Source organism: Typopeltis vanoorti, chromosome 4, assembly GCF_054136105.1.
Source record: "Typopeltis vanoorti isolate ZY-2024b chromosome 4, IOZ_Tvanoo_1.0, whole genome shotgun sequence".
Classification (NCBI taxonomy): domain Eukaryota; kingdom Metazoa; phylum Arthropoda; class Arachnida; order Uropygi; family Thelyphonidae; genus Typopeltis; species Typopeltis vanoorti.
The window spans coordinates 51066748-51080696 of record NC_143552.1 but is presented as its reverse complement, the minus strand read 5'-3'; the positions used below and the strand labels follow the sequence as shown (position 1 = coordinate 51080696).

Genomic DNA, 13949 nt, shown 5'->3' with positions numbered 1-13949 from the left:
ATATTAATTAGTTGACATATTAGCTTCAACACTGATAGTTAAATAGGGTAAAAATTAATCATGGCATTAACAAGAAGATTTTAAATTGACTATGTTCACGATAGAACAGGTGCAACTATATCAGCAATGCATGTTGGCAACATTTGTTTTACTGGTGAGTCAGCATAAAAATTTTGAAGCCCTGGATAAGTGATGGCTGAATAAGTGACAGAAGACATCAGAGAGTATCATATGGTGGTGTAGAATCCAGGAAGATGCAGATGATCAATGGAGTGCTGAAAGGGCATTCCCTTGATCCCAATTTGGGAATGCTGATACAGTAAGACCCCGTTTAATGCTGATTCGCTATAAAGCGAATTTTTTCTGAACCCTAAAAAAGCACAAAAATATATTCCATGATTCGATATAATGCAGTTCTACTCGAAGCCTAAAAAAGTGCTAAATTTACGCTTATTCAATTTATCGCTATATTTCCCTTGATTTGTATATAATAGGATTATTCCCAAACCCAAACCAATCAGCAAAAGGTTAAAACAAAACAAAATTGATATGAAAAAGCATTTTGCTCGATATTAAAATGCAGGTGCTGAGGCGATCAGAAAAAGGAGAACATCAAGTTGACATTGGAGCTGCTTTAAATTTAACTATTTCTACTATACAAACAATTTTAAAAAACAAGGACAAAATTAAGTGTTAAGCAACCACAATGTCTTCTACAACAAAGGTAACCCAATCCAGAAGCAATGTTTTAGAGGAAATGGAGAAACATCATTCCATTTGGATTGATGATGAAACTGAATGCAACATACCATTAAGTCAGGCAATAATCATGGAAAAGGCCAAAAGTATTTTTAATCATATTCAAAAACAAAGAGAGAATATGAGTGAAAACTTTGCAGCTTGCAGAGGTTGGTTCACTAGATTTAAACAAAAAAAGAAGCAACATCTACAACATTTGAATCACCAGAGAAGCAGTGAGTGCAGATACTGAAGCTTCTTCAAACTTTCCATCAACTTTAACAGCCATAATTGAAAGAGGAAATTATCATCCCAAACTAGTTTTTAATATTGATGAAATGGGACTTTTTTGGAAGAGAATGATAAAGTGCACATTTATATCGTGCAAACAAAAGTGAGTGGCAAAGCTACAAAAGACTGTTTAACCCTTCTTCTGGGGTAACACCAATGGTGATTTCAAATTAAAACTGTTGCTTGTGTATAATTCCAAAACACCAAGAGCCATGAAAATGACCCCTGTTTAATGCTGTTTTGTTTAGCACTTTTTCTTCTAGGAACACATCCTGAGCGTTAATCGAGGTATTACTGTATTTAATTAGTGCATTAACCACTCAAACCAGCCACAAGGATCAAATATATGAAAAAATATATTCTTTGTATAAATATAATTTTTTCTATAATATCCAAAGGTTATACTGACTTTAATGAACACTTCACATCCATATAATTATGGTCATATATACATGGGAATAACTCTGGATAGAATTCTGTCATATAAACAGCATATGATTAATATTGCTGCTAAAGTTCGCACCAGAAATAACATAGTTCAAAAGCTCTGTAGTGCTATATAGGGCTCAAGTGCCACAACTCTGCGGTGCACTGCAATGGGTCTAGTTTACAGTGCAGCAGAGTATGGTGCTCCTGTCTGGATCAATAGTGACCATGTCAATAAACTAGATGCTCAACTTAACTCCACTCTGATTTTAATAACGGGTTGCATTAGGAGTACACCCTTACAATGGCTCCCCACTCTGAGCCAAATTGCTCCTCTGGAACTGCGACAACAGGAAGCCTTGCTTCGTGAATATAAAAGAATTTTAAATAACCAAAACCTCCCAATACATGAATTTATTCCAGATGCTTTATCTAATAGACTAAAATCCAGAAGACCTGCCATAAAAACCGCCTGTAATCTTCTTCGTAATTACATAAACATCTTCCAAAAACCATCTGGATTACTTGACCTGCCTAGGAATACATGGACAACGGTTAACAGGATTCGTACAGGCCCATGGTGTATGTGGAGACTTACTTCAAATCCTCGCTGTCCCTGTGGAGCCGAGACCCAAACCGTTCACCATACAGTACAGGAATGCGAGCTGACGGCATATCCAGGTGACGTTAAGGATATCTTTGACCTATCCCCAGAGGTGATCAACTGGATTAAAAACCTAAATGTTAAAATATGATTAATCTTTTGTCTGATGCTTGTCAAAAATTTCATATTTGTATTTGCATGAATGTAGATGTTTTACTTTCTTTTATTCATATTATCATATATGTGTAGCTTATCTATATTCATGTGTATTTTATCTTATTATCTTTTAACCATATGTACAAGCCAAACCATAAATAAATGGTCATATATACAAATCCATGCCAGTACAGAGCAGTTAATAATAAAGAGAATAATTTGATGGCAGGGGGGGATTATAGCTGTTTGCTGATGATGAAAAACCTGTGAAGCAGGGCCGGTGGAAGCGGGCCTGCATTGCAGGTGGGCGCCACTACAAGGTGAGTACCGTTTAGAAGTGTTAGTATGAAGTTTCATTCTTTCTTTAAATTTTTGTAAATGAATTAAGTAATAATAATTAGGTAAGTCAATATAATTGCTGCAAATTTACAGTTACAAAAAGTTACAAATTTACAAAGTTACAGTTACAAATTTACAAAAAATTCTTGTAAATTCTTTCCACATGATTATGACAAAAATAAAAATAAATAAATTGTCATTTGTTTTGGGGCACCCATTTTAGCTTTGCAGGTGGGCGACGACCAGCCTAGCGCCGGCCCTGCTGTGAAGGATAATAGTTAATGAAGATGACGCAGCAATCTTGTAGGATGATTTAAACATATTGGCAGTGCAGGAAAAGCTAATGGTTGTCAGTTTAATCCGGTATAAAGCAATAAAAAGATTATATGTGGTGTATTATAGCCAAATAAGCTACTGGCCTGCAGGAAATTGATGAGGCTAGGGAGATGAAAGTGACAGTGGAAAAGGAGTTAACTATAGTCTTTTTTAAAATTGGAATGTGAATTTCTTATATACAAATACTGTACTTATATTTTACACAGTAAATATGTTATTACCACAGCACATATTAACACCGATGATATATGATATATATATGATATATAAAATATAGCAGGTGGTATTGATGCTTCATAGTAAATTCAGCATTCAAAAGTGTACATTCAGATTTTATGCAGCTGAAAAATTCCTTAGAAAATGGTAACTTTAAGTATAATTTGGTTAATATTTAGATATATACCATTGTGGATACCAGCTCCTCCTTTTCCTATCTGTCTATTGTAAAGCCGTATCCCAGCTACAATTTGTGCTAGTTCTTCGAGGTGATCTCGTTTTTCATATTTACTCATCAGCGTAAAGCTGGACATTTGAGAGAAGGGAAATACACTCTCTGTGGCAACTATAGTTAGAAAAAAAAAAAAAATAATAATAATAAAATATATATATATATATTTATTTAATGCAATGTATTTACTCGACTTTATAACATAATTAAATAAATTTTATGAGTAGAAGCTGAAAGATACCAAAATAGAAATAATACTATTTATTATTTGAGTGCATAGTTTTGTTCTCTTAGAAAACTTCATTGACTGCAGAACATGAAAAGAGGAATACAAAAATATACATTACAAGAGAAATAGCAGCTATAAATTAACTTGCAAATGGATTGCCGACATTTGAAGGCATTCTGGATGCCACAGTATTGCTGGGGGGGGGGGGTTGTTTATACAGGCATGATCTCTGAATGCCAAAGCTGGATAGCTGAAGAGAGTGACAATCCAGTATGTTATAACTAAGGTTAGTATTAAGATGGATCGAGGACAATTTCTTTGATAACACAATTGTTCTCTCTCTCTCTCTCTCTAGAGATTTTTACTTCGGGTAAACATGCTTGCTCCCTCCTCAGTGAGCAAAAAGAAGGAAAGCACCAACAAACTACAGTTTCTTCTTCTTTCAGAAAAATGGCTATCCCACACAGACTGTTCATAAGCTACTTTTTAATCCACCTGCTCACTGTACCGAAGATAGTACTGATGTAAAAGGCTTTATATGTCTACTATATATATGCTTTGTTTCATCCAAGTTAGCTAAAATTCGCAAGAAATTTAAAATTTGCACTTCTTTTATCCTTCTTCCAAACTCTGTTCCTTACTCAGCACACCTAAGCCAAAACATGACAACCTGAACTATCCAAGAATTTATCGTCTTTGGTGCAATGTACCCTATTTTGGTCAAACAGAGGAATCCATTGAGCTGTGTGTGTGTGGAAGAACATGCGAGACATTATTATTATTATTTGACATCTCCAGGGAGTCCATAGACTTATCGAGGGAGGGCATCTGCTCTACAACTCTGTCTCCACCAACCGACTGCAACTACACCAACGCTATCTACGCCGATCACCAGCACTGGTATTTCCACAGACAATCACAAACATCTATGCCCATGGCGGGATGTTTGTGATTATGGCAGAACTAGAGTCAGTGCACTATCTAATCATGTTCTTAATTGTTTGTCTTAACAAGGAAGATTCTAATATTTATCCAGTGATATGGAACAAATCAGAAAACATTTTTAGATACTACGATGAACTGGAGAGAAGAATTGTGGAATCAACAGAAATTGTCCTCAATCCGGTCCATCTTAACATCTTAATACTAACCTTAGTTATAATCTATCTGATTGTCACTCATCAGCTATCCAGCTTTGGCATTCACAAGATCATGCCCACATGAACATGCCCAAAAATACTATGGCATCCAGAATGCCTTCAAATGTCAGAAATACATTTGCAAGTAAATTTATAGCTGTTGTTTCTCTGTAATATATATTTTTATATTTCTCTTTTCAAGTTATACATCCGATGAAGTCTTCTAAGAAAACAAAACTAATTGTGTACTCAAATAATAAATAGTATATTTTCCATTTTGGTATCTCTCAACTTCTGGTCATTAAATTTTTAAAATTATATATTATTATATTTATTATATAATATATATATATATATATATATATATATATATATATATATATAATATGTTCGGAAGAGTGAAAGTGATGAAAACAATTAATACTGGTATAAAAAAGGTAACAAAAGACCAGCGAATGACACTGTATGGTGACTCAATTAAAGGTGTGCTGGATGAGAGGATGCAAAAGGTTTGTTTTTCTGGAGGTAGAATGAGTAGAGTGATTGAGGTATTGTATATGAGAAGTAAGGGAGCAAAAGAGTTTGTGGTTGTAATAGGGACAAATAACTTGACTGGGAACAAAGAATAGGTCAAATTGAATATCAGGAGGTTGTTGAGATGGATAAAAGATAATACAGTAAACCCTCGATTTAATGGACTTATAAGGTCTAAGGGGTGTCCGTTAAATCGAAAATCGATTAAATCATGAATTTTTTAAAATAAAAATATCTGTAACATTATACTGCAATTTTATCAATATTAGCACTGTAATAACAAAAAAATTGTTTTACACACAATTTTCACACTTTTAGATAAGTTAATGTGAAGTTAATGTTCGATGTTGAGGTGCTTGGTTTGGGTAATCCTGCTTTGAAAAAACTATCAAGTTTTTTTTGAACTTTTGAATTCTGCTGTTTTTTATAATTAACTCCCTAAAATTATGAAAATGTGTGTAATAAAACTGCTGAAGAAAGTCACACCACACAACAAAAGAACCAATTATAGTGCGATTGGTGTGATCACATCCTAATCATTCGGAAAAACATGTTTTATGAGAGGTGACTCATTTATGTCGGCTAAATTACTACAGTGTTTTTCTAACATATGATGGCATATTTGTCAAAAGTTGTTAAAAATAACAGGAAATTAATAAAAAAAATCCGGTTAATTTAATTAAAGCAAATCTTGGTTTAAAAGCATTTTAAAATTAACAGGGTGTTAATTTTAAATTTTCATGTGACATACGGACCAGAAGTTTTGTCCATTAAATTGAGGGTTTACTGTATGATAGGAAGGGTAATAGGCTTCTTTCGATGAAAGGTGAGTAGTTAGTCGGTCTCATACGGAGGTAGAGGGATGTTCCAAACAAAACTCAGGTCCCCCCCCCAAGAACAGGCAATCTGGCTCCGTGAACACATGCATCTACAGACATAGGACACACCGGGAAGCATAGGGCCAACCAACTTATCCTCAAGTACAGTTGCGGTTGCAAGAATACATACCTCGATACCGTAAAAAGATAGAAAGGAAAATATTAAATATTAAGAAAGAAAAAGGAGAGGTAGTAAGCATGTTGCCCAGGTATGACAGTGGTGAGATGAGACAGAGAGCAAGGATTATGAATGATATGTTAGCAGAAATGTGCAAGGAGAAAGGAGTGCAGTTTGTTAATGTGTGGAATGAGTCTGAAGGATGAAGTGAACTGTATAAGAGTGATGGATTGCACCTGAATGGTTCTGGTGTGTCACTTGGAAAGACTACTTAAGGAAATTAGAGAAATGATTGCAGAGAATAAATCTGATCAAGTAGGAAGCAATGTGGAAGAACAGCAGAGTAAGACAGGAGAGAGACTGAAGAGGTGGTTATGAATGAAAAAGTGAGTGGCATGAATATAGAGAATGAGAGAACAGGTGTGACAGAAAGACAGGGAAATGGGGAGGCTCAGAGTGGACAGGGGAACACAGCGTGAGAAAGGTTGATGCTCCAAGAGGATGTGAATGCACGTGTAGACAAAAAGGGAAGGATATGACCCAGGATCAAGGGAAAACAGATTTGAGGATGGTTCTAAGACGAATAAGGAAAACAAGGAATGGCTCGAATTAAGCAAGGAGAAGTTACATCAAATAAGTGATATCAGTGGAACGAGATATAGATCCAGGAATGAGTTGCTATGTTCGTATACAAATGCCAGAAGTGTCAGAAACAAGGCAAATAACATGGTTGCATTAATTGAGTCTGTTCACCCAAGAATTGTTGGAATAAATGACACATGGCTGGATGAGGATGACATCCTAAAGAGATGGAAGGGTATGATGTGTTTTGTGAAGACAGAAAGGGTAAAAAGGAGGGGAAAGTGCTACTGATGATAGATAGAGAATTATGTCCACACAAAGCAGAGATGCAAGAGGGAAATAGTGTCAGTGGTTTTTGAGACAGTATGGTGTGAGATAGAGGTCAACAGAATAGTCGGATTTGTTATAGACCTGGTAATGTGGATGGTAGTGACTATGAAATGCATAATCAAATTAGGCAAGCAAATAAGAAAAGGATGATCATTATGGGCAATTTTAATTATGGTAATATACACTGGGATGATGAGATGGCAAATGGAAGTAAAGAAAATGAGTTTCTTGAGTTTTTGAGGGACAACTACATCAGATAGTATGTAACAGAGGGCACACAAGGATTGAGGGTCTTGGATTTGATCATCTCATCAGAGGATGTAATTATCAATGAAGTATCAAATCACCCTCCAGTTGGTGAGAATGACCATGATTACCTGGGAGGTTGCCAGCAGTGTGAGGACCTCTGTGAGAAAAGGGTATATGTGGAACTACAAGGTTAGTGATTATGAGGAGTTCAGGAGACAACTTGCAGGTGTAGCATAGAATGAGGAGTTATAATGAGTTGGGTGATATTCAAGAACTGTCTAGTAGAAGCAATGTCGAAATGTAGTCAGAAGGTTGAATAAGGTAGGTGTGAAATGGATGAATGAAGAGATTAAGCATGCGATACAGAGAAAAAAGGCATTATGGAGGCAACATAAGAGAAGTGGTAATGACCAATTCCATGAGGATTACAAAGACCAGGCAAGGAGGGTGACTTGCTTGGTAAGGTTAGCAAAAGTGAAGTATGAGCACCATTTAGCTAATGAAGCAAAAAAAGAATCCTAGGGAGTTCTTTCAATATTTAGCCGGTGAAAAAAAAAAAGAATGATTATAGAAAGATGACACTGACTGGAGAAAATGACATAAGAATAGCTGCGCTGCTGCAGAAGACATAGTGGAAATACTTAATGATCAGTTTTCATAAAGGTCTTTCATTCTTGTGAATGTGACATCATGGTGAGTTTGAGAGCAGTTGATGATGAGGAGGAGAGAATGACTGTAAGTGAGCAAGAAGTATATGGAGAATTGAGCAAACGTGATGTTAATAAGCTGTGGGACTACATATTTTGAAGGAATGTGCCAAGTAGCTTGTATCTGCCTTGACATATTTTTTTAATATGAGTATTGCACTGGGTTGAGTTTCAAAGGAGTAGAAAAAGGATAAGATTGTGCCACTTCATAAGGAATTGATAGAACTCAAGCATCAAATTATAAGCTTATCTGAGTGTCAGATGTTGTGGTTAAAGTGTTGGAGAGGCTGGTGAGAACTAGGATCCAAAGTTGGATTGACAACAATGGTATTATCTTTGATGGACAGCATGAGGTCATGGAGGTCATGTTTTAGTAATCTACTTTCTTATTACAATAAGGAGATGGCTTCGCTGGATAGAGGAGAGGGATACACAGTAGTATACTTAGATTTTGCAAAGGCTTTTGATAGATTACCGCATGATAAGTTGATAATCAAACTAGAGGGGGATGGGGTTGGATATTAGATTAGTGCAACTGATTGGAGACTGGCTATCCGACATGCATAAGCAAGTTGTGTGTGGGAAAGCAATATCCCAGAAGAGGAAGGTCACTAATGGTGTGCAATAGGGGGTCTGGTTTAGAGCCACTGTTGTTTAACCTTTATGTTAATGATATTGGCAAATTCTGAGCAGTTAGCCGAGTGGCTATGTGCTTTGCAACCACATGCCTGGGAAAGGAGTGTCCTAGGTTCAATTCTCGATGCCAACACGAGGAGATTCTTCAGATCTTCCTCAGACATAGTCAAGTTAGCCAGTCTTGGGCATGGACTGCAGAGTTTTTCTTCCCAGTTTATCTGGGATTTTTACTCCCACAAGTAGGCAAACTGGCCAATCGAACACATGCAGCTACAGCCATAGAATATACTGAGAGGGGTAGAGCTAGTCACCTTATGCTCAGGACGGGTACAGCTTAGAAGGACTAAGGATAGCTCCGTAACAGGCCACTAGGCCTATTACATGAAGAGAAGAAGGAGGAGGAAGAGAAGATATTGGCAAAGATTTGGATGGGGATATTCAGTTGTTTGGAGATGATGCAAAGTTGGGAGAAAGTATGAAGAGCAGAGAAGATGTTGTGTCCTTACAAGAAGGCTTGAATAGATTGAGTGAATGGGCACTGGAATGGGGATTCTAGTTCAATGTTATAAAATATATCATCATCATCATCATCAAATTTTCCTGGCATGTAACCTCAAGGGGTGTACATGATATGATAGTACTACATGAAAAATTTACATCACCACTAACTTCCTATCTACAATTTTCCTCCAAATCAATCTGTTAACTGTCAAGACTCCAACATTATCAAATCTTATATTTCGGTCTTCTAAGGTGCTTTTTACTGTATCAATCCACCTATATCTTGGTCTTCCTCTGGGTCATTTTCCTGCTAACCTTGCAAAGAACACTTGATTTGCTAATGATTCCTCTATCATTCTGTTTAAGTGACCATACCAGCTGAGATTAGCTCTGCTATCACATTACTGGATGCTAACAATGTCAAGTTCTTTCCTATATCCTCATTTTTAATAAGATATTGCCATTGATGCCATCTGTTCATGCCCCTAATCTTTCTCAGAACTCTCATATCTGTGGTCTCTAATCTTTGGTCAAGTGTTTTATTTCTAACCCAGCTCTAAGATCCATAAGTTAAAATTGGTTTGAACACTGTCTTGTATACAACTAATTTAGCATTTCAACTAATTTCTCTCTTATTCCATATAAATTTATTCAATTGACTTCCTGCCATACCAGCTTTGATGATTCTGTTGTCTATTTTCATATTTCAGCTATCTTCACTAAAAATCGTGCCTAAAGTAGCTGAAATGTTTTATTTATTCTATAGGTTCAAAATATCAATTCACAATGCAATTGATATTTTCAATGCAACTGCCTGTTTTCATTGTCTTTGTCTTGTTATTGCTGACCTTCATACTTCAATTTTTCAATTTAATCAGGGAACCTTGCAGACTTTAGCAGATTTATTTAGAAGTATAATATCATCTGCATAAAGCAAAGAGCTGAGATTGACATCTCCAATTTTGATGTCAGGTTTAATATCACTTTCCTTCATAATGCAATCCATATAGAAAATGAATAACTGAGGAAATACTGCACAGCCTTGTCTGACACCAGATTTAACATTAAACCATCTTCCTGTATTTCCTTCAATTCTAACTGCTGACTTACAACTCTAATAAAGACTAAGAACTGCTTGATATAATGTCCTATTGACACCATATAACTGTAGTGTTTTGAACAGCTTTTCTCTTGGCACTGTCATATGTCTTTTCCAGATCGACAAAACTTAAATACAGATCTTTTTTATATTCCCATGATTTCTCATCCATTTGTCATAAAGTGAAAATCTGATCCTGATAGCCTCTATATGGCCTGAATCCATCTTATTCATCACCAAGCTTCCCTTCCACAATCCTTCTCAACCATTTCTCAAGTACACTTGTATAAATCTTACCAGGGCACTCAGTGGGGAAATACTTTTGTAATTCTCACATTCAGTTTTGTTTCCCTTTTTGTATATATGGGTACTATGAGAGTGTATCTATGACCAGGCTTTCTGAACTATGCAGTGCAACCACTGTTAGACTTTTATATGCCATACTTGAGCATTTCTAGTCAAATGTCATCTACTCCAGCTGCCTTTCCAAATTTCTGACTTTTGACGGTTTTCTACTTCAAGTATGGATATGTATTCCCGATTCCATGTCTGGTCAGGGTTTTTTTTTTTATCACTGTGCTGTCACTGCTTGTTTCTTTAGCAATTTTTTGGAGTAATTATTCCATATATCAAGGATATGTTTTTATCTAGCTTTTGTGTCAACTTTATCATCTCTGATTCCTTTCAGCACTCTTTCCTCCATTTCTGAGTTTCTTCAACAACCTCCAGAACATCTTGCCACCTTCTTGCTATTTATTTTCTATATTCTTACCAAAGTCTTCCCATGACTTTTGTTTAGCTAGTTTTACACAGTGTTTAGCTTTCTTAGATTTGTCTCTGTATTCTCTAAAAGCACAAGCTGACTTATTCGTGGAAATTTTGATATGTTTTCTTCTTTTTCCTTCACTGCCTCTTTAACTTTCTGCGTCCACCATGGAGTTCTGATTTTTCTATCCTTGCAGATAACCACACCACATGCTTCTGTAGCTGAATCAATCAACATTTTTTTCAGGGCTTGCCACTGAATCTCCAAGGTTTGGTTCCTGTTAACAAACTCTTTCATTTTTTCTTGAATAATGTTTGTGTATTTTAGTCTCCAGTTCATGACGTTAACTGTAGACTAAAATATGCTGAGAGTCACTGAACTTTTCTTTGCTTTAAAACTTTCTTATATGTTCTTCTTTTCAATATGAAATTCAATTTTATCCTGTTCAAGACTAAATGGTGATCACTTCCAATTTCAAATCCTCTGTTCACTCTAGTGTCCTGCACCAAGGAGAAAACATCACTATCAACAATAATATAGTCAATGAGAATTTTCTTATTCCCTGCCTCTTCTCTCCATGTGGATTTGTTCACATTTTTATGTTGGAACATTGTGTTAGTAATAACCAGTCCATGTCCTGAGTAGAAATCCAACAGGTACATGTATTTGACATTATTTTTAATTTTACTCTTTACTCCAAATTTTCCCAAAATATTTCTGTATGTCTGACAGTCATTTCCTACTGTGCTATTTAGATCTCCAACAAGGACCAAATTTTCAGTTTTCATTGTGTCAGTTGCTTTCTCTAAAGCTTCAAAAAATCCTCCACTTCTACATTAGTAGAACCTTCTGTGGGACCATAGACAGAAATAAGTCTCATTGTCCAGTTGCCCATTCTGATATTTGCCGACATCACTCTACTTGATATGGCCTGCTATTCAAGAAGATAGATTAGCCTTGTATTTAGTGTTGAATACTATGGCTACTCCTTTTCCTTGATTGTCATTGCCTGAGTATAAAATTTTCTATTTATTGCTCAGAAAGATTTCACCAGTTTTTGTCTTTTTTTGTTTCAGTTACCCCTGTTATGTCGATCTGGTACTTATCCAATTCCTCAGCTAGCTCCATTTCTTTGCCATTCAAGCTTCTTATGTTGATAGTACTGATTGTTGGATTCTGATTATGTAGAAATTAGAATAAATGTTATTTGATTCAGAATCCAACATGATTTTCTATCACAAGAACTATATTTGTAAATATTATTTAATGTAAATAACATAAATTATAATTGATATCATATAACTGCCTTAATTATATCAAGTTTTTAATTATTTAATCAAAAGAAAGTGTTAATGATAAAGAGGTTCTGTATTAAATATTATTAAAAACTTGGAACTAAAAGATAGCAAGGAGATAAACTAGAGAAGTAGAAGTAAATTCAAGGTTCTTAAGGGTAGGAGTTGAGTGGATATTTTTTTATAAGTGTGCAAGGACGAAACGAGCTTTATAGTTAGCTGAAAGTATAATCAGCAGTAATAATGAAAAGGAAATTAATACTACAATCGGATAAAATAAAAAGCTGGATGTTTAAGGAAGAATTCTGAATGAACCCGGCTATTCTAGAATTGTGGCTTATTTCCGATTTGCCCTAAAAAGAACCTCACGGTGTTTAATTAGTTTATGAGTGGTAACGACGATAGTTGAAGTACCCTGTAATTGAAGTCTAGAATTCTGAAGTGCGTTTGATAGTGCTTTAAGTATAACCGTGGATAAGTCTTGTAGATGTGTTTTTATTAAGTAAGATAAATAAGTTCCAAAGGTTGCTCACAACATAATTGATGTATTAGGAACTATTTCCGGTAAGGTTTATCATAGTGTATTATTTCTATGCTTGAAGAATTGTGTGTTAATTACGCTATGCTTAACGCTACTTTAACTGTGGAAACTCTTTGTGAATGGGAATTGGAGATAAGAATTATTTGAAAGATATTTTCAGCTATTAGTGCTTGTAATATTTTGAACTTATAGCATGACTGAGAATTGTGTGAAAACTGACTAGATTGGATGTTCCATTATATTAATTTAAGTGTAGAAACTTTGTAACCCAGAAGCTGAGAAAGTACATGTGAAGACTTGGAAGATTGTGCTATTGAGATTATCTAAAATTAATGTTTGACTTGTTTCTAGTATATAGAAATTAGAAGTAAAATTTATGTATGTGTTATATGACCTATATTAAATGTTTCATTTTGTTAATCTAACTATTGTATTTGCTTGAATTTCTTTTTACTGCACCGTTCACAAAAATTCGAATCTAGCGGGAATCCTAGAAAGAAAATAAATACTTCGGCCTGATTGAATGAAAGGACTGCTAACTAACTTTGAATTGATCGTACTGTTTCATATAGACTTATCTAAGGATAGAGTGGCGCAGTATAATAGAAATTTCTCTACCCTTGGATTAGTGATTAATTTACAATTAGTTGTGTTTTATTTTATGAAAGTGACTAGTAACAAGATGGCGGATTAGAATTCGAACATGAAGGAATGAACGTCACGACATTCCTCAGCTAGCTCCATTTCTTTGCCATTCAAGCTTCTTATGTTGATAGTACTGATCTTTAACTCTGGTGATGTCGAGTTGGGGTGTGTTTTAGGACTTGTTCCAGTAGCTGGCTTTCTGCTGTTCACCCTGATTTCCTGTCAAAAACCATGGTGGGGGGGGGGACTTGTTTAACTGGGCGATGCCCCAGCAAGCATGAAATTCTGTCATTTTGTACAGTTTGTTTGGCTAAATCCTAAATTGCCAGCCCATCCTTGTTCATTCAGTATCCAGGTAGATA

The 13949-nt window shown here is 35.5% G+C and overlaps 1 protein-coding gene across 7 annotated transcripts in view; it reads right to left on the bottom strand.

Annotated features, from left to right (window-relative positions):
- Positions 1–13949, bottom strand: part of LOC150107294 (cilia- and flagella-associated protein 206) — a 330352-nt gene that overhangs the window by 215807 nt on the left and 100596 nt on the right. For all 7 annotated transcript variants that reach the window (XM_090391143.1, XM_090391149.1, XM_090391147.1 and 4 more), the window contains one exon: positions 3294–3452. In XM_090391143.1, coding sequence (XP_090247269.1) covers positions 3294–3452 — 159 coding nt within the window. The remainder of the gene's footprint in view (positions 1–3293; positions 3453–13949) is intronic.